This window comes from Chiloscyllium plagiosum, unplaced genomic scaffold, assembly GCF_037043375.1.
Source record: "Chiloscyllium plagiosum isolate Xiang-an unplaced genomic scaffold, Cpla_swu_hap1 HiC_scaffold_20, whole genome shotgun sequence".
Classification (NCBI taxonomy): domain Eukaryota; kingdom Metazoa; phylum Chordata; class Chondrichthyes; order Orectolobiformes; family Hemiscylliidae; genus Chiloscyllium; species Chiloscyllium plagiosum.
Window position 1 is genome coordinate 50888594 of NW_028270158.1, and position 20540 is coordinate 50909133.

Genomic DNA, 20540 nt, shown 5'->3' on the forward strand with positions numbered 1-20540 from the left:
GAAAGTACTCATGCAATGTGGAGTCCATATATGCAACCTCATGAACTTTTGTTCATAATCCCTGTCTATTCTTTCTTTGTTTTTGATTTGATTTATTACTGTCACGTGTACCAAGCAACAGTGAAACGTGTTGTCTTCATGTGCTTTTTTGGCAGATCATATATACAAGTGCATCAGAGTAACTGAACAGAGTACAGGACATAGTGTTACAGGTGCTGAGAAGGTGCACAGAGAGAGACTAACATTAAAGAGGTCCATTCAAGATTTCCTACATTATAGTAGTGAACAATGCTTCATAATTTGGAGTGTTCTGAAGTTTTGAAAGATGTAAATATATATCTCCCTTTTATAAGCTGCCAACAACCAATTATGGTTTGGCAGAAATCTAGGGCGAAGAAGCCTTAGTCTCTTCCTTTTGGCCAGGGGAAGCAAGTATTTTGAGCAGCAAAATGTATTTGTACTGTAATGCCACATCTGGAAATCAATCAACCCTTACTTGAATACTAATGCAATGCAAACCTCTTACAGTATATTGATTAATTGATTTTCTCTCTCTCTCTCTGGCCCCCAGTGACTGGAGCAGCTGAGCCTATGAAGGAAACAGCTGAGAAATTCATTGGAAAAGCAGTTGGAAATAGTGATGTTTGGTTCCGATTTAACGAAGGAGTTTCAAATGCTGTTAGACGCAATGTTTATATAAAAGACCTGCTCTGAGAATGTGGCTGGTTATTGAAATAAGTAACTGCTGTTTAAAAAACAGGAAAGAGCCTATACATTCTCCTACAGAGCTCATAATGGAACTGTCGAATTCGGGTATCCAATGCAAACTTGCCTGTGCCCAAGCTCTCGTAGGAGATAAACTTCAGTCCGATTATTGGGCCACCAGGTGTCAAAATGTTTGAACATTCGGTGACGTTTGAGTAACAGCTGTGCAACTCGAATCTAAAATTGCTGCTGAGTTTGCATCTAAGTAGGTTTGGAATCTAGTTTTTTTTTTCCCACAGAAAATGGGCAAACTGTTCTCCCCTCCAGAGTTATAATGAGTGTTCACTGTAAAGTGCAATCGGCCTAAACTGGACAAACCTGTCAGGAGCCCTATGCCAGTGATAGACTGGCAAAACCAAGAAGTCTACTGGTAAGCCTAGACAACCAGTTTGGATCCAGTTCCTATTGGAATATAATTTAAATAATTTTTGTTACGGATAACCTGGAATTCCATTGTCAAACTATGAATAAAGTCTTGCCAATATTAATTATTGCTTTATTTGTTATCTTTCTTTTACATTGATCCTTTCTAGTTGTACAAAGAAATTGATTGATCACTCATACAATGATTTTGCCTAGAATTACCATAAAATGTACAAAAAATGTAATGCATATGTTTTAAGAATTTAGAAGACTGTGCCAACAAAATTCTCTTCTAGAGTCTCTTTCTTTACAAATAAATTGCTTTATGCAGAGCAGTTTGAAAATGTCAAAGTATAGCACATTTGCCCTTCTCTACCCAGGGGTTGTTCTTCATTAATTCTGGGTTTAAGAATGGGTCGTTTGGCACTCCCTCTTCTATCCACTTCACAAAGCTTCAGCAATGGAATAAAACAAAGAGAGATGGTTAGTAGTTTGACATTTGGTTATGCAAATGATAAATACGATTAATTTATTTATTAAATTGTGTTAATTTTCAGAATAGACAATAACTGCTTTGGCACGTTACTGTTGTAGCAACCTTTGGAATTGATAGGAAATTATATATCAGCTCACTCTTCCAAAGTATCCTCAGAGAAAGAACTAGTTTTAAATAAAATAAGACTCAAATGATTAATTGTTTTCCATTTCATAGGCTTGAATTTTTCCAATGTTTTTACTCCAGAATTTGCAATATTTTGCTTTTAATTATGCAAAACCTGTGACTGACTTTCCCTCTTTATCTCCTCACATCATGGTATCAATGTTGGAAATGTGTACTTCACTCCTCAGCCCCTTACCTGCCCCAATACACTGTTGGATTAGCTTAGGCCAAGTATAGGATATTTCTAACTATGGAATGAGATGACAGTCAGCAGTAGGAGCACCTCTAACCCCAAGAATAACGCACAATGGTTCACTCGATATATGCATGGCTCAACATGGAACTGAGCCACAGAACAAGACACTTTCTGGTTTCTATCCACAATCTGCATTGAGTTCTTCCTTCTTAGCCAAGATCTTGACTGGAGAGCTGTACCTGCCCTCCAAGATCCTGGACAAAGGATGTACAATAAGATGTGTGCTCCCAATTATGAATCCCCTATGAAGAAGTAATGTGGGAGATTGGCAAGTATAAGATTGGGTTCAGTTCTGAAATTGAGTACCAAAAAACTACTGCAGTGCTGAGGGAATTCTGTACTGTTTACAATGCCAATTTTCAAGTGAGACATTAAACAAGTCTGAGCTCCTCTGACTGACAAACGATCTTGCAAGGGACAGTATTTTCCAGAGGAGCAGTGTAGATCTTCCTGGTAACTATGGCTAATATTTATTTCTCAACACCCCACCAAAGAGCAAGAGATTTGATGATTTTTGCATTGCTTGTGGGAATTCGCACTGCTCAAATTAGCTGTTGCATTTCCTACACCAGGAAAGTGACAATACTTCATTTGAGTTTAATTGACTGTATAACACTTCAGGATGTCCTAATTTCATGAACAATGCATAAAAGCAAGTTTTTAAAAAATTCTTCTATCAATGCATGTATGTTATGTAAGTGCAGTTAAACATGGACATTCTGGCTGTGCAGCATGATGTAACTGGCTCAACCTCACTGTGCCAATCGGCAGGCCTATTTTTCAAAAGTTTAAAGCCAGTTACATACATGGGCGGCATAGTGGCACAGTGGTTAGCACTGCTGCCTCACAGCGCCAGAGACCTGGGTTCAATTCCTGCATCAGACGACTGACTGTGTGGAGTTTGCACATTCTCCCCGGTGTCTGTGTGGGTTTCCTCCGGGTGCTCCGGTTGCCTCCCACAGTCCAAAAATGTGCAGATCAGGTGAATTGACCATGCTAAATTGCCCGTAGTGTTAGGTGCAGGGGAATGGGTCTGGGTGGGTGTGCTTCGGTGGGTCGGTGTGGACTTGTTGGGCTGAAGGGCCTGTTTCCACACTGTAAATAATCTGATCTAAAAAACATGGAGCTGAAATTTCAATAACAATCAGATGAAATAGAGACCAGTGAACAAAGACTTGATTCAGAGTGGCATTTAGATGTTTCTGTTGAAAGTACTTAAGGTTGACAAAGCTAGACACTACAAATGGATTCCCTTTGAGCTCCAGAAAGCACACGGGGGACTGACCAGAGGAAACAAGTGAAATGGAGATAATAGCTTGGGATAGATAAATAGGACAGTTTGCCAATATGCTGCTTAGTGATGGCATTTGGAAAATCTATTCATTGATGGAAAATGGACTGAACTTGTATGTAACTGCAAAGCTTAGTTTGTTCCTTTTCTGTGTTATCCCTTACCTTGTTATTTTTAACGGTGATGCTTGAAAATGCTATACAAGTATTAGAGTTTGAGTTTGTTCGGCTGGAAGGAAGCTTACGCAGAAGTTAAATACAAACATAGATCAGTTTTGTCTGCTTCTGTGAATGCTGTGCAAAATGGCTGCATATGTTCAAACCATTTTCTGGGTGATTTTTGGAACTGGAAGACACCGAAACCTAACCTATCCAAAAAAAAATCTATTGAGCCCTGTACAGTTTATTGGCACTTTGTTTTTGTTCCGCCTCTTATCCTAATGGATCTTGCTGATTTTATTTTGACTGGAGTTGCGACTTTTATGGGTGTTGGTGCTGAAACAATCCATTATCACGTTCTCAGCTACAGGAACTTTAAACAAAACCTATGGTTTTTATTTGTACGTGTTTAACCTGTGGTGATGGATTTAAGTTTGATTGATGAATCCTAGAGTCAGGAGCAACTCCTGTTGTCATGGGGCAGGCCAGGGTAGGACTAGTGTAGTGCAGTGATAGTGTCCCTATCCCTGGATCAGAAGGCCTGGGTTCAAGTCCCACCTACCCCAAAAATGTGTCATAAATGCCAGAACAAATTATTTACAGCAGGCCAAACATTCTAAAGAAGAATCACGTTGAACTTGAAATGTTCAGTCTGTTTCTCTCCACAGATGTTGCCAGACCTGCTGAGTTTCTGCAGCACTTACTCCTTTTTCTTTGTCTCAGATTTCAAGCATCTGCAGTTTTTTTGCTTATACCGAGTGATGTGGCTTTAGATGCAGTTGGGGCAAGGAGCAATAAAGCTAGGCCATCAATGACTATTCTCCTTTACCTCATAATAGGTTGCTGCCAATCAAGTGGGGTTAGCGTTGTAACCCCATTGCTTCAATCATGCTACCTTGATATGGGAGCAGAGACAAAGCTACTGCAAGGAAATGGACTGCAGCATTGAATGTGACATAATCAGGTTCCGAGCCTAACTGTCATCCTGCTTTCAGAATTTAACCCAGAAGATTTTACGAGGTAATGCTTTGATGAATTCAGGGATGAAACGTCCTCACACCCATAACCTGTACCCCTTCTGGAGTTGAGCCTGCAGCCCACTACCTGAACCGAGGCCTCTGATCCCAATCTCCCATCAGCCTCCAAACTCACTCAACCCAAAGACGTCCAGTTTACCCAACTCCCACATAGACTGAACTCCAATGCCTTTCCCTAGAATCCTGCAGTCCATATCCCTCAGCCTGGGATCTACAACACAATCCCCCCCCACCCCCAACGTCCCCTTCAGCCTCCACCCAATTCCTCACCCCTTCACCGACTGTGGTCAGCTTCTCATCATCCCAATCAATCGGTCCCACCATATCCTGATGAATATACAACCCCTATGAATCCAAGAAACTGTGATCAAAGTTCCCCCCTCCTCTCCCCCCCCCCCCTCCCCCCACCCAAACCTCTTCCACAATCTCACACCAACTTACCTGTGGCCACAGCCCTCACTGATTACATGCCTGTTTATCAATCAGACTGATCTTCAGACTGAACCCAATCTGTTCTGGGTGAATGAGGTCAGTAAATACTCCCCCAAACAATCTGCCTCAGTTTGAAGCATGAGAAAAAAAGCAATGTTTTCACTCTGAATGATGTCTGCCTCACCAACACTCCCATTCACCCATCCCTTTAAGAGGAGTATACAACCATACACAATGCTCCTATCAGTTCACTGCTCTTAATAACACTTAACTGGAAGAACGGCCATTTGGTTGGGGTTGAAGTGCTATTAATGTCTGTAGATCAGTAACCTCCACATCAGTCAGCACTCAGGAAAGTTGGGAGAACAGCACTTCTTAATTTTAAAGAAAATATTTCACAGAATGTTGGTGGCAAGGCCAACATTTGTTGCCAATTGCCTGAAGAATGGTGGTCAACGGCTGAAGTTAATGTGATATGGATATACCATAAATGCTGTTAAATAAGGGATTTGAGGAATTTGACTCCACAGTGAAGGAATGGAGGCTCAGTGGCTAGCACTGCTGCCTCTCTATGCCAGGGACCCAAGTTCAATTCCAGCCTCAGCTGAAGATGTCTGGACTGAGGACACTACCCTACAATGTCCTGGGACTGAACTGATATAAATAGAAGATTTCCTACCATGTTAAAGTGCACAGCAATGATTCCCATTATGATTTGTTTTCTGTCCTATTGAGATCCTGCTTTCAAAATTACCTGGTCCTGGGATTTGAAAACTTAAATTTGCTAAAAAATGTAAAATGATGTCCTGCAGCAATTTCATTTTGCAGTGGGTTATGAAGAATATATTATTTAAGTGGGTTCATAAGTATCCAACTATTGAATCTGATTGGATATTATGTAACAGAAAAGCAGGTGTGCATGTATTGATAATTGATATATTTTTACTTTTTAAACAGAGTTCCATTTTAAAAATCAATATTGAATGATGCAGAATTCTTTTGGTTTCTGACTGTGTTGAACCCTAATTCTGTGATAGGGTAAATATCTGTCTTATCCCATTCAACCGTTACCTCTTCCCTAGCTCCCAAACCTACATCAACAGTTTGTAGTTATCCCTCTCGATCCAAAATGCTTTATTCATTCTTGGGATAAGGTGTCTCTGGCAAGGCCAGTGTTTATTGCCTGTCCATGACTGTCCTTGAAGAGGTGTTTGGAGGTTGCCTTTTGGAACTATTGCAGTCCCTGTGCTTTAGGGACACCACAATACTGTGAGGGTTCTAGGTTTTTGATGCAGGGACAGTGAAGAAGGAAGCAACGTAAACCCAGGTCAGGATGGTCTGCAAAGCTGGGAAGTAGATATCTACCCTTCAAACCCCAAGAGTGCACAAAGATAAGGCAAAAGGAATTAGCACATACCTCAGAACCTACATATCCTAACCCAACAATTACACTGATGGGCCTACTGATCTGGTTTAACCACCTACAACAGGGAATTCTGAAGCAGTGACTTTAGCCAGATTAATGGCTAAATATCACACTAATGCTTCAGAGCTGAGATGGTGGTGATTAATCTGCTGTTGGATTGCAATCAATTCTGATCCTTATCTAGCAAATACAAACACAGTTGGAGAATCTAATCCTTCACATTGTTCCTGCTTTGTTGTAGAATGTGATATTTTTCCGATGCAGAATGGTCCTGGTCAGAAACTCAACTCCACTGCTTTGTATTATCACCCTGGCAGTTACTGCTCTGTCACAAGTCTGTTGGTAGATCACTGAAGCCACGCTTTTCTGGATTAGCCACTTTATAGACTGCAGCCAGTGTGGGACAAGTATCAACTCCACTCATTGATAAAACTCTCATCTCTGAGACTGAGATCATGAATTCAAGCCCCACACCAGGACTTATCCAGCCCTCCATACTTCGCATGTTAAATAGCTTCACCCATCAAAGTCCAATGGATGCACAGCTCTGTACCATTGTGTTATACTAAAAGGAAAGTACATATTTTGTGCAGTTTTTGGGGAGATGCAGCACAAATTGCTCTCCTGGTGGTTTCTCACTCTTTATCATAGGGTAGATTTATCTTGCTTCAAGTTCTGGCTACAAATGGAGTCATTAATGTTTGAAGAAGTGCAGGTTTATTTACAGCAGGATGTTAGGAAGGATTGTGATATTAGAGTATTTTTGCCTCTATACTTAGAGATTGGTAAAGCAAGAATTACAAGAGGGATGATGGAAGTGTGATAATTAATATTACACAAAATGTTTTTGACTGTTCAGAAGATCAAAGGGTTTAACATTGACCAAACACAAGGCCCATAACACTGAGGGAGGTTAGTGATGAAAAAGCATTGACACTAACTAAAACTCTAAGAACTTGTAGTGGCTCAGACAGTCCCTTTAGCTGGTTCTACTATTCAATGAGATCATGGCTAGCTCTTTCCCAGCTCCATTTATCCACTTTGGCTCCATGTACACCAGTTACCCTCACTTCAACAATGTAAAACGGCTGGATACAATAATAAAGGATGACATTCATCTTATAAAATAATGAGTATGCAGAGAGAGTCAACATGAATTTATAAAGGGCAAATCATGCTGAATTGATTTAATTAAATGCTTTGAGAAAATTGCCAACTATAAAGTCAAAGAGGCGGAATGTGAATTTGATACTTTTGGATTTTCAAAGTAAAATAGCATATCAAAAATGTGTGAACTGGCAAGCTGTAATTACTAGTGTGGAATCTGAATTGCTCTTAATACGATTTGAGGTTAGGAGGAATAACACTAAACGTTAATAGGGGAAGAGGGTTTCATCTTGTCCGATAATGAAAATGTGTTGTGTAGAATTTTGCAGCACAGAAACGGGCCATTCAGCCCAACAAATCTATGCCGGTGTTTATGCTGCATACAAGCCTCTACCCACCTTATTTCATCCAATCTTACCAGCATATACACTCCCCTCCCTTCATAAAACTTGTTTAGCTTTTACTTGTACTACGTAGCTATTTTGTGTGATGGTAAGATCCACATTCTGGATGAAGAGCGCACCTTGTTTGAGATACTCATGACCACCTTACATCTATGGGCATCCAAATAAACATAAAGATTTTCTAACTGATCAAAGCCCTTTGTAATCGTAAATACCGTTAAATTTACACTTCCATGATTCTATGAAAACATTAAGGCAACAATCGGGCTGCCTTTTCAAAGGATTGAGCATGCCATTAGACACAATGAGACAGTGTTTCATTCTCACTCTCATCTGTCATCTTAGTCACAACATTAAGACAGAATTTCGAGCTTACTCAGGGATTGTTTTGGAAGACATCTCCCTTTTGTACGACAGCTGGTACTTCAGACTATCCACTTCCTTCTTGAATTGTGGAATGTCCCAATCTTCCATGGCCACCGATTGTTTTTAATTGTTTTCTTTACAGAGAGGAGAGATAGAAAATCTGAAAACAGGTTTAAAAGAAAGGAAATTTAAATCTGAACAATATGGGAAGGATGTTTGAGTCTTGGTGACTGAACATCAACAAAATATTTAAGTGCAGTGTTGTTACTACAGAATCAGGATGTTAAGTACAGTTTCACATCTGAATAACGTGTCAAATAAGCCATAAAAGACCATAAGACATAGCAGCAGAACTGCCATTGAGTTTATTTCCACCTTCAATGAGATCATGGCTGATCTGATAATCCTCAACTTTGTTTATCCTCATAACCCCTAATTCTGATATAAAAAAATCTATTGCACTCTTGAAAATACTTAACAATCTAGCCTTAAGAGCCCTCTGCGGTAAAGAATTCCACAGATTCACTATTCTCTGTGAGAAGAGATTCCTCCTCATCTCGGTCTTAAACAGGAGATCCCTTCCTCTGAAATTATGCCATCTGGTCATAGACACTCCCACAAGGGGAAATAGCCTTATTACATCTACCCTGTCAAGTTCCCTTAGAACCTAATATCCTTCAATAACATCTCTCATTCTCCTGGACTTCACTGAGTACAAGTCTAACCTACTCAACCTCTCTTCAAAAGAATATCCACCACTTCCAGGGTCAGCCTTGTGAACCTTGTTCAGACTGCCTCCAAAGTCAGTATATATTTCCTTAGATAAAGGTACCAAAACTATGCAGAGCTATGGCCTGACCAGTGCCTTGTATAATTTTAGCAAGTCCTCGTTATTTTAATGCTCCATTCACTTTGAAATTCAAGGGCAACATTTAATTTGCCTTCCTCATCACCTACTGAACTTGTAAGCTAATTTTACATGATTAATGCATGAGGACCCAAAACTCTCTGTGCTCCTGTTCCCTGTAGTCCTTCCCCATTTAAATAATATTCTTTAAATCCACTAGTGTCTCAAGTAATAATCTCCAGTGATAGCCGTCGTGTTTATTTCCTCTCCTCCTTTTGATCCTTGATTATTCAGTAATTTTGGAACACTATTAGAATCCTTTACAGTGATTTATTTATTAAATACAAAATATTTATTTAACTTGTCTGCCATTCCCTGGTTCCCCAATATTACTCATACAGCTTCAGTATAGAAGGGCTCTACGTGCAATGTTGTGTCTCTCTGTCTCCTCTCTCTCTCTCTCATTCTCTTTCACTTTTTTATATTTAAAGAAGCTCTGCCTGTTTTTTATGTACTTGCTAGTTTGCACCTTTTTTTTCCATTTTTGTACATTTTGTTTGCTTTCAAAACTTTCTCAATCCTGATTTATCATTAACCTTTGCTACTTTGGATGTTTTTTTCACTTAATGATGTTCTTAAGTTCCCTGTCTAACCATGCTTGGTTTACCCACTTGCTTTTTTCCTCACTGGGGTACATCTCTGCGCTGAGTCACTTATATTTTTTAATACCTGCCATTGTTCATTGAATAATGAACATCTTTTCCCTAAACTCCTTACCCAGTTCACTCCTGCCCTCGTTCCCACGTAATTACCTGTTTATAAGGAAATACCCAGGAGACCGGTCATCATTCAGAGTCCTCCAGATCAGGGAAACCCCAAAGTCAATCTCTAGTTTTTGTCAAAATAGCTACTCTCACCTTTTGGATAAAATGGTAAATCAAGGTCCTAGCCACTCTTTATTACAGACCTCAAGGTGTTGGCTGAAAAAGAGCAGGGACGTTCTACTCAACTTAACTTGCTGAGCTGCCTGGTGAGAATTATGATTTGGAGATGCCGGTGTTGGACTTGGGTGGACAAAGTTAAAATCACACAACATCAAGTTATAGTCCAACAGGTTTATTTGGAAGCACTAGCTTTCGGAGCACTGCTCCTTGATCAGATGGTTGTGTTGAGAGTTACTACACTTCAAAAGTATTTCATTATCTGTAACAACATGAAGACATGAAAGGCACTTTATAAATGCAATTCTTTCCCACTTTGCAATCTCTATAATCTCCTTCAGCCACACAACCCTCGCTACACCTGCATTAATCGAATTTGGACCTCCCTGAGAATCCCCAGTTTTAATCACTGTTGGCCACACTTCTGGTTGCCTAGAGTTGCGGAGTTCTTTCTCTGTACCTCACCTCCTGTCTGCATCACCTTCTTCCTTTAAGAGACTCTATTAAACTTAACTCAATGGTCAAGTGTTTGGTTTCGGGATCGAATATCTCTTTACAATAACATCCATGTGAAGTATCCAGGGCATTTTATAATGAAAAAGGTACCATATGAATACAAGTTGTTATACTTTAGTTAATGAAGTGGTTGTCAGAAGAGGAATAGAATTAAACCCATTTGTAATATATTGCCCCTTCTATGCTCGCATCCTACTTGCATTACCAGATAGTCTGTTATTGCTCACTCTCTGGCCTCATATGTGAATACCAGCTATTTGGAAGTTCTGCCAGAGACAACACTGTTGACGCACATTCATCAAAACTAAAATTCTTTGCACGAAATGTTCGCCTACCTTTCTCGATGCGTAAAAGCCACTTCCTGTTTCTAATTATATGGCAGACTCCAAGGTATTTGACAGCATGTAGATAATTAGAGATAGACCTAGATTTTGTCTATAAACATATATTCATGTTTTGTGCACTCTATAAATGGAGTGCCAAGCCTGGGGAAATTGTACCATGGTCCCCCAGGTCCTCTGTAGCTGATTCCAGAAGTGGTCCTTGTCTTCATCCATTGAATGCCATTTATTAGTATATTCACTGAGTTAGGACCACTTCACGGGGAATATGTGACTGACACCCAGTTTCAGATTATTTAATCTGGAAACAATCTATCAGAGAAGCAATCATGGAATCAACATTGTTCTGCTTTATGGCATATCAATTAAATTCAGCCAGCAAGTCGGGGGGGGGGTGCGGGGGTCCGGGGATAGTAGGGGTTCTGTAAACCCCTTACCAGAGAGACATGTGGGAAAGGGACTGACGTAAGAAATGGTGGGAAACAGGGTGCTCCTTGGGTACATTGGAACCCTAAGAGGTCGATGCAATCTGTGAACAAATAATCTGTCTACTGCTAGAAATTTTGAAAGACTGAGTCTTTTATTGCTGTCATCATAGATAAAATTCCCTACCTCCATAACCACTTGTAACCCTAAGAGATCTTAAGAGTAAATTGAATGTGTTCATTTAGAATCTGAATCCAGTTCATATGAAATGTCTTGATTACACCAGAGCGATGTAGACTGAAATAGAGTGCAGAGGGCACTACTTATTCAGTAATGTGAAAGTTCTAAGGGAGTACAAAGTCTTTGAAATGAGGTAGACCACTTCAAGCCTGCAGTTTCTGGTTTGAAAGGGTCTCTGTTCACTTATCAGAGGTGTAGCAAACATTTTACTTAGAGATGTGGGAAATAACCATGGAGTCAAAGAGTTGTACTGCAAAGAAACAGACCCTTGGGTCCTACTCATCAATGCCAAACAGATATCCTAAATTAATCTAATCCCACCATGCCAGCAGATTTTATAAATCCTCTGAGTGGAGAATGATTCTATCAATATTAGGTTTAAGGTGAGAGGGAAAAAATTTAAAAGGGATCTAAGGGACAACTTTTTCATGCAGAGGGTGATGCGTGTATGGAATGAGCTGACAGAGTAAGTGGTGGACGCTGGCACAATTACAAAATGCAGAGGGTATCTGGATGGTTATATGAATAGGAAGGGTTTAGAGGGATATGGGCCAAATGCTGGCAAATGGGACTTGATTAGATTGGGTTATCTGGTCAGCATGGACGAATTGGACCGAAGGGTCTGTTTTTGCGCTGTACAACTCTATGACTCTAATTTGAACCTAGGTAAAACCATTGGATTCAACTGTGCTAATGAGTTTGTTTTGCAATTATCAGGCTGCAAAAGGAGGGTCTCGAATTCATTCACACCACCAGCAAATGCAGCATTTCCACAGCATGTTGACCACAGGCAAGTTATCAAACACAATGTAATACCAAGCCACAGAACAACATGGTAAGACAGGTGAACAAAGTGTTATAAAGGAAGTAGATTTTAAGGAACATCTTAACGGAGGAAAGAAAAGTTGCTTTACAGATGAAGTTTCAGAAATTCGGTCCTCATCACAGCTTAAGTCAGTGATGATTAAAACCAGGATTGCTCAAAAGACCCGCATTAGAATAGTGCAGAGATCTCTTAAGGTTGCAAGTGGTTATGGAGGTAGGGAAGAGAGTTGATGGCAATTTTTAAAAAAAGAGTACCACTAAGAACTCCACCAACAGTGGTTTCTTACTGTCATTTTAACAGAGCTCTGATGCCAGCTCTGTACTTGCTCTGAGGAAATCAATTTCCAGGCATCACTTGAACCATTTCTTAGCTATCTGTCATAAGGAAAGGTTTGTGCGGGTTGCCTGAACCCCATCTGAACAGAGTAAAAGAGTCAATGATAGCATAAGTTTTAAAGGTACGAAGGTTTTCTACACCATTTTGCTGTCTTAAAAACAAATTCCCTAGGAGTGCCAACCCTCAAATATTGTATTGTAGTCTCCAGGCATTACAAGTTAATCTGAGCATTGCTTGGTGCAACCAAGTTAAGCAGGCAATTTAAATAAACATGCATGATTTTACAGCTAAGAATTACAGAGGTGTTATAAGATGGTGGTCTGATAGTCAAGCATCATCCAGCTACGTAACTAAGAAGGTGCTTGCTCTTTAGTTGGTGTGGGCAAGCAATACATCAGATCATGTCAGCACATCAGTGATGGTAACATTGGAATAAGCAATTGGTGTTGGGAGGGCATACAGCAAAGCCTCTAGGAATACATCCAGCTTCAGTGGAAATAAAATTAACATTTGAGGTCATTGATCTTTCACCAGAACTCAACACTTTCACCAGAACTCAACAATTTCACCACTTGTCCTCAATGATGTCAAAACAGCCTGGCCATATTTGAGTTGATATGTGAAGCAATCAAAAGGAGAGTGCATCTGAGAAGCAGGAAAATTGACATTTCTGATGAAGGGCTTATGCCCAAAAGGTCGATTCTCCTACTCCTCAGATGCTGCCTGACCTCTTTTCCAGCACCACACTCTCGACACAGATAACAATGGGCCAGTTAAGTTAACAGCTGTTATTGGGAGAAGGTTAGAGGCTATTAAATACGATATAATACACGAACAATTAGAAATGCATTACATAATGAAGCAGAGTCAGCATGGCTCATGAAAGGAAAATCATGCTTGACAAGTTTATTACAGTACTTTGAGGATGTAACAAGCAGGATAAAGGGAACCAGTAAATGCAATGTATTTGTATTTTCTAAAGATATTCAACACGTACTGCACATAAAGCTACTTAATACGATGAAGCCATGGTACTGGGAGCAGTTTGTTAGCATGAATAGAGAATTGGCTAACTAGATGAGGAAAGGCAGTTGGGATAAAGGGGACATTTTTGGGATGGCAACCTATAACTAGTCTACAGGAGATAGACAAGTTAAGCAAGTGGGCAAAAAGGTGGAATATAATGTGGGAAACTGTGAGTTTATGCACATTGACAGGAAGATTAGAAGAGCTAAATATTATTTAAATGGAGAAGTGCTGCAGAAAGCCACAGAACAGGGACATTTGGGTGTCCTCATGCAAGAATCACAAAAGAAACTAGCAGATAACAGGGATGGCAAAAAGACTGCTGGCCTTTATTTCAAAGGGAATGTATAAAGTGCTGCAAATGCTGGAAATCTGAAAGAAAAACAGAAAATACTGAGGAAACCCAGCAGGTCTGGCAGCATCTGTGGGGAGAAAGAGTCCAGTGACTCTTCCTCTGAACTGACGGCAGCAAGACAAAAGTGGTATTTATGCTGAAAATGAAGTTGGAGAAGGTGGGGGAGAGGTGAGCAAATAGGTGGATATGGAGCACAGAGAGATATGAAAGTTAAGGGGATTGCTGACAGTTGACCAGATCAGAAGAGAGGCTGAATAAGTAATCATGAGAGCTGGGAATAAGACAGAATGGATCGGCTGCGCTAAAGACAACCCATGTCATGACAGGACTTGGGTATGAGGGTGGGTAAAAAAAACATGGAAGGACAGAATCAGATTTTAAAGTTATTGAACTCAATGTTAAATCCTAGAGGCTACAGGGTCCCCAAGTGGAATATCAGTTGTTATTCTTCCTTGCTGGGACAATGCCTCAAGCCTATGACAGAAATGTTGACATGGGAACAAGGTGGTGTGTTGGAGTGGCAGGCAACTGAAAGCTCAGGGTCATTTTTACAGACAGAAGGTGTTCAGCAAAGCAGTCACTCAGCTGTGTTTTGTCTCCCCACATGTAAAGGAGATCACATTATGAGCAGTCAATACAGTCGACAAGACTGAACGAAATGCAGGTAAGTATCTGCTTCACCCGGAAGGTAGATCTACTTGACTACGCTAAGAATATTGTGAACAGTCTTGGCATTGAGGCAGTCCAGAGAAGATTCACTGGGTTGATGTTGGATATGGAGAGGAGGTTGAGTAGGTTGGGCCTGAAGTCTATGAGGTTTAGAAAAATTAGAAGAGACATTATCAAAACATATGATATTCTTACGGGCTTGACAGGGTAGATGTGGAGAGTTGTTTCCCATTATGGGACTGTCTAGGAATAGAGGGTATAATCTCAGAATAAGGAGTTACCCCATCTTAAACAAAAATGAGGAGGAACTTAATTGGTTAGAGGGTATTCAACAAGTGTAATTCTTTAGAGGGTCAGTCATTCAGTATATTCAAGGCTGAGATAGACATCTGTAAGGGAATTGAAGGTTATGGGGGAAAGGCAGGAAAATGGAGTTGGAGATTATCAGGTCAGCCATGCTCTCCCTGAATTGCAGAGCAGATTCGATGGGCTGAATGGCCTACTTCTGCCTCTATGTCTTACCGAGTGAACCCACTGCACAAGTGATGGAGCTGGGCTGAACAAGATGTCTGACAATGTCCTTCTCTGTCTGGTGCCAAGGTCGCCCCCTATGGGCTGGATCCTGACAAAGGAAACAAGGCTGGGAGCTGTCAGAACCAGAGTCTGCAGATGCCTGATTAAAGATTAAAGTTGCAGATGCCTGAATAACAAAACCAAGAGCTGGCATGCCCTGGTGCTAACTTAAAACCAATTTCAGTACAACGTACACTTCCCCAACATCTCTGTGGATTCCGACACTGTTGAGTGAACACCGATTAAAACTAGTCTTGTCATTGTCCATCTCGTTACTTTCGAAGCGAGGTTAAAAGTTTCCAAACATATCGGGCAATGCGGCATCGTCGATTCTCCTGCTCCTCGGATACTATCTGACCTGCTGTGCTTTTCCAGCACCACACCCTCGACCGTATAGTCAGTGTCTGAGCACAGGGAACATCTCTCACGGACATCCAACAAACTCAACCGGGTGAGAGCACAAGGGGTCAACTCTGCTGGTCCCTCTTTCTCAACTCTCCCTCTCCTCTGCCCTGCATCTGAAGGTGCCACCGAGATCATTTCCGCCTTGCTGTAGACCCTGCCCTCAGTTACCCTTCACTCACAACAAGCCAGTAAACCTTCTCACTTTCGCTTCTGCACTTTATACCCATTCCCTCCAATAGCCCGCGCCCCCTGTCTCCATCGCTGTCTAAGGCAACCCAGACTCAACCCAATTCACTCTCTTCCAGCCCGCCCCTCTAATCCACACACGTCTCACATATTGAGGGTGCAGGCATTACTGAACAAAGGAATCCATTTCAACTGATTCTGACTGTCTTTCTCCCCACAACTTCCGCTTACCAATGACTGGTGGACAAATCTGGAGCCCAGGCACGGTGCTGATCAATTTATCTGGGTCCTGGGTCTTGGCAGAGGTCGGCACTCAATCTTCCTCTCCCCCTCCCTTCAGAAGACAGGGCGCGCCTGATCAATACAGGGCTCGTTCACAACGGGAAACAGGTTGAATTTAATTTGTACTTGCGGAATACTAAAACAACGCAGAGATTTTGTGTGTTGTTATTTTTGGGTTGTCCCGCATTTATTCCGCCCGGCTCCCAGGTCTAACACACGCTGACCACAATGTGGGGGCTATTTTTTTTCTGGGGGGATATTGTCACAACGATGGACCGCGTACAATACAGAATCCTGATTTCCGGCCGGCTGTTCACCTCCCTGTGGATCTTTTCTCCCGTTTATATTGTTTGTTTGACTCAAGAAATATTTAAATAAAAAAATCAGAAGGCCATATCTGAATACAACCCAGAGAGCAACGGTTCGGTCTTTATTTGGTATAGAAACATAGATGTCGAGAGGCATACATTTAGAAACACAAACAAATGTATAGATATAGGGAAACGTATAGAGAAATACATAAACAAAAACATTTCGATAACGAGAAACATATAGAAAAACATACAGCGAAACATATCGAAAACTATATAGATAGAGAAACATATATAGAAATACATAAACAGAAATGTATATTAGAAAAAACAGAGACATCGAAAAACAGTCAGATAAAAACAGATATAGAGATATATAGAAACACAAGCAAATATATATAGAAAAACGTGCAGAGAAACAGACAGAAACGTGTATATAGAAAAACAGATATAGAGAAACATATATAGACATACAGAAACATCTATATATTGAAAATATATAGATATAGAGAAACATATGTAGAAACGTACAGAAACATGCGTCTATTTAGAGACACATATATCTATAAGTGTGTTTGTGTGTATACATTGCACAGTGATGTTGGGTATACATGAATGCTGGGATGGGTATCATTGGGGAGTGGGGCTTAAGAATTATCGCAACATTGGAGATATTCAGTTCGTCGGTCCCAGACAGAGACTGGGCGCTTTCCGGGTCTTTTCGTGTTTAATGATAACGCATTAAAATCGGTGCGGGGGAATCTGCTGCTAAAGTCGGTGTTACATTTGTACCAGGCGAATCTATAACATTTGCTCGCTACACTGATCATCGCCAGGCCTCGCTTATAACGCGGTTTTTGTTTGTAAAGGAAAGCATTAACTCACCTGCGCTTGAAAAGGCACTTTTACAGGCAGCCGACACCTGACTCAAACTGAAGCATCCACTAAGGGCTCCTGTGGACCAGAAAGCAAGTTTGAACTGAATATATACGGATGTTGTCCCTCTCGTTTTCGGAAATGCAAATCCTTCGTGGTAATCTATTAATGGCACTGGCAATCCATTCAGAATGTAGTGCTCAGGGAGAGGATTTACACAGCTCAGCTCTCCCGCTCGCCCTCGCCTCTGCTCCCACTCCCCAGACACCAGGGTTGCTAGCGCTGAACTGCAAAGGGGATAAACACACACTCCCAGCTCCCTGGTGCCTCATTCTAGGTAATGCCGAGGGTGTGGGATGAACCGTATCCCCTTGGTCTCCGAGCCACCTCCCCTTGGCAGCACCCACTTGGTTAATTCAATCCATCAAGGGTTAGAGTCAAGCTACACGCGAAAATACAAAAAAAGAGAAACTGCGGGAAAATGCAGACAACATAAGCATCAACAACCGCAATTTATAGAATTAATTACATTTCCCTTTGCAATTATGCCAACGGGAAGCGGCAATGGACATGAATTAGACTGTTTTCTCCATGGTTCCCAGTTCTGCACCGTTTCACATAACTGGCTTTAATCTCCATTTACAACCACGTTTTCCTGCACACTCTGCCCCTGCGTTAGCAGAATCACACCCACACTGCTTTGACCAAACACGAAGATTACCTCTGCGAAGCTCTCTCACAAACACACAGCTTCTCTATCCCAGCTCGCAACAACTCAATTCTACAAATCAGGCTGGCGTAGAATCTGAACAAATGGATTGTGACCTGCTCACGCCCTCAGTCTGTTGTTGTTGCCTGAACCTTTCAGACGGGAGGTGTGATCGGACAGGGCAGGTACATTGTTGCCTCGTGCAGGTAGAGACAAGACGGCGGGTTTGCTATCTTGGAAGCGACAGGTCGAATGGCTTGCCTGTGCCATCTTCCTTTAAAAAGGCCCAGTCGCTGACTGGAAACTGCATCAGACTGGCGCCGGCCGAGGAGCAGCCGCCTTCTCGCAGTCTATGCCTCATTGTAAACCATTTTTATAGAATAGACTCCCTCCCTCCATATCCTAGTGCTTGTTTCTTCTGCCTCTTAAAAGGGATGGGACCAAGGTGGGAAATGGGATTAAGATGTGGAATCAGCATTGATTTAGCTGAATGGCAGGGCTACTTTGAGGGGCTGAATGGCCATCAACCACTCAAGTAAGCTTTGCTTTTTTCCTTTAACGATGAGTACTGGGCTCAAATTCTATCCGTGTTAGACCTGCTGCCCATTGGTGCCTCAGTGTGTACCAGCCTTGCCTCTAAGTTATGAGGTTGTATAGCGCCATTTCAGAACAAAACTCTAAGCTGTTGTACCAAACTGGAAACATTCACTCAGTTTCTCTCTGATGAGAAACAGGAGCAAGGAGTAGGCCATCTGGCCCTTGGAGCTTTCTCCACAATTCAATAAGATCACGGCTGATCTTTTCACGGACTCAGCTCCACTTACCGGCCTGCTCACTATAACCCTTAATTCCTGTACCATTCAGGAATCTATTGGTGCCTTAAAAACATTCAACGCGGTAGCCTCAACTGCTTCACTGGGCAGGGAATTCCACAGATTCACAACCCTTTGGGTGAACAATTTCCTCCTCAATTCAGTCCTAAATCTGCTCCCCTTTATTTTGAGGCTATGCCCCCAGTTCTAGTTTCACCCGCCTGCTTCTATTTCATATAGATTAGATTACTTACAGTGTGGAAACAGGCCCTTCGGCCCAACAAGTCCACACCGACCCGCCGAAGCGCAACCCACCCATAACCCTACATTTACCCCTTACCTAACATTACGGGCAATTTAGCATGGCCAATTCACCTGACCTGCACATCTTTTGGACTGTGGGAGGAAACCGGAGCACCCGGAGGAAACCCACGCAGACACAGGGAGAACGTGCAAACTCCACACAGTCAGTCGCCTGAGGCGGGAATTGAACCCGGGTCTCTGGCGCTGTGAGGCAGCAGTGCTAACCACTGTGCCACCATGCCGCCCACTAGTCCCAGTATACTCAATCATTCCTCATAAGCCAACCCTCTCAACTCCGGAATCAACCTGGTGACCTCCTAGATGCTGCCAGACCTGCTGAGTTTCTCCAGCATTCTCTGTACCATGGAGTACTGAGCTCTCTTGGTGAGACAACAACAGCCCCACCTCATATAAGGAGCCCTTTGATCATTTTAAAGATGGCTCCAGTGTTGTGCTCAATATTTATTCCCCGACCAGATATTCAGATCCTGCTGTATGAAAACCGGCTACCTCATACCTTGCTTTGCAACAGGCATGACAATTCAAAATTATTTCACCAACTGTAAAGTGCTAGGTACTGTTTTGATGCAATTAAAGATGCTATATAAAATGCAAGCTGTATTAAACTTGAAAGACAAGCGTCTAAGTTATTTCTGCCAAGATTAAATAGGGGTCTGTTCAGTTATTAGATCTCTCGGTGCCTCAACTGTATGTGAATGTAGTCTTGTACAAACAACAAATGTCTTGAGTCTGTTTGCTGGATAGAAACAAACACTAATATCTGTTTGTTCCTTCAAATGCTAATGGACAGAAGCGAACTGGTTCAATTCTATGTATGCATGTAACAACAGTTCTATGAATAAAGCATATTTTTGAAATTAAAGACCTTTCTTTTTTCTCCTGGCTGAATCCCCTTGCCCCCAGCAATGATACCTGTAGCCAGTGGAGGTAGATGGGAACTGTAACTCTGTTATGTCTCAGTCCAGTGCCAGGCAGCACTCATTAAAGCACCAGAGACAAACATGCTTAATTAACAATTTCTTGGGGATAGAATCATAATATCAGCTGCAATCCGGCTGCCCACAATTTAATATGCAGTTCTGTCCCAAGCAATCTATAAGTTGTGAACAAAACATTTCAGGGAGTCAGAGAAGAAAAGTTAGTGCTTCATATGAACCTGCACTGTAATACCCAACAGTTGGTTGAAGAATTTGGGAACAAAGATCTTTTAATTAAAGTTGGATGGCAGCATTGTATTGTCTGTTCTATGTCACTGACATAGGGTCACATAAAA

The 20540-nt window shown here is 41.5% G+C and overlaps 2 protein-coding genes across 7 annotated transcripts in view; one reads left to right on the top strand and one right to left on the bottom strand.

The window, feature by feature from the left end:
* Nucleotides 1–1245, top strand: part of chtf18 (CTF18, chromosome transmission fidelity factor 18 homolog (S. cerevisiae)) — a 112800-nt gene extending 111555 nt beyond the window's left edge. For both annotated transcript variants that reach the window (XM_043711297.2, XM_087997931.1), the window contains one exon: nt 572–1245. In XM_043711297.2, the coding sequence (XP_043567232.2) occupies nt 572–714 (143 nt within the window). In that variant the 3' untranslated portion in view covers nt 715–1245. The remainder of the gene's footprint in view (nt 1–571) is intronic.
* On the bottom strand, nt 1245–18357 carry LOC122560553 (guanine nucleotide-binding protein G(I)/G(S)/G(O) subunit gamma-13). 5 transcript variants are annotated; one of them, XM_043711301.2, is made up of 4 exons: nt 18144–18357; nt 17432–17500; nt 8277–8400; nt 1245–1580 (listed from the first exon to the last, which is right to left on the bottom strand). In XM_043711301.2, the coding sequence occupies exons 3-4, from the start codon at nt 8372–8374 to the stop codon at nt 1475–1477; spliced, it is 204 nt and encodes a 67-aa protein (XP_043567236.1). In that variant the 5' UTR covers nt 8375–8400; nt 17432–17500; nt 18144–18357; the 3' UTR covers nt 1245–1474. The 5 variants fall into 5 exon arrangements, with proteins under 5 accessions (XP_043567236.1, XP_043567234.1, XP_043567235.1 ...); XM_043711299.2 differs by having other exon boundaries at nt 8277–8426; nt 18144–18346; XM_043711300.2 differs by lacking the exon at nt 18144–18357 and adding an exon at nt 17952–17995 and having other exon boundaries at nt 8277–8426.
* Between the last annotated feature and the right edge of the window lie 2183 nt (nt 18358–20540).

Coding starts and splice junctions, on each gene's coding strand:
- LOC122560553 (XM_043711301.2), bottom strand. CDS start 8,374: ATGGAAGATTGGGACATTCCACAATTCAAGAAGGAAGTGGATAGTCTG. Junction 1,581..8,276: donor TCTTCCAAAACAATCCCTGA/GTAAGCTCGAAA, acceptor CCATTGCTGAAG/CTTTGTGAAGTGGATAGAAG.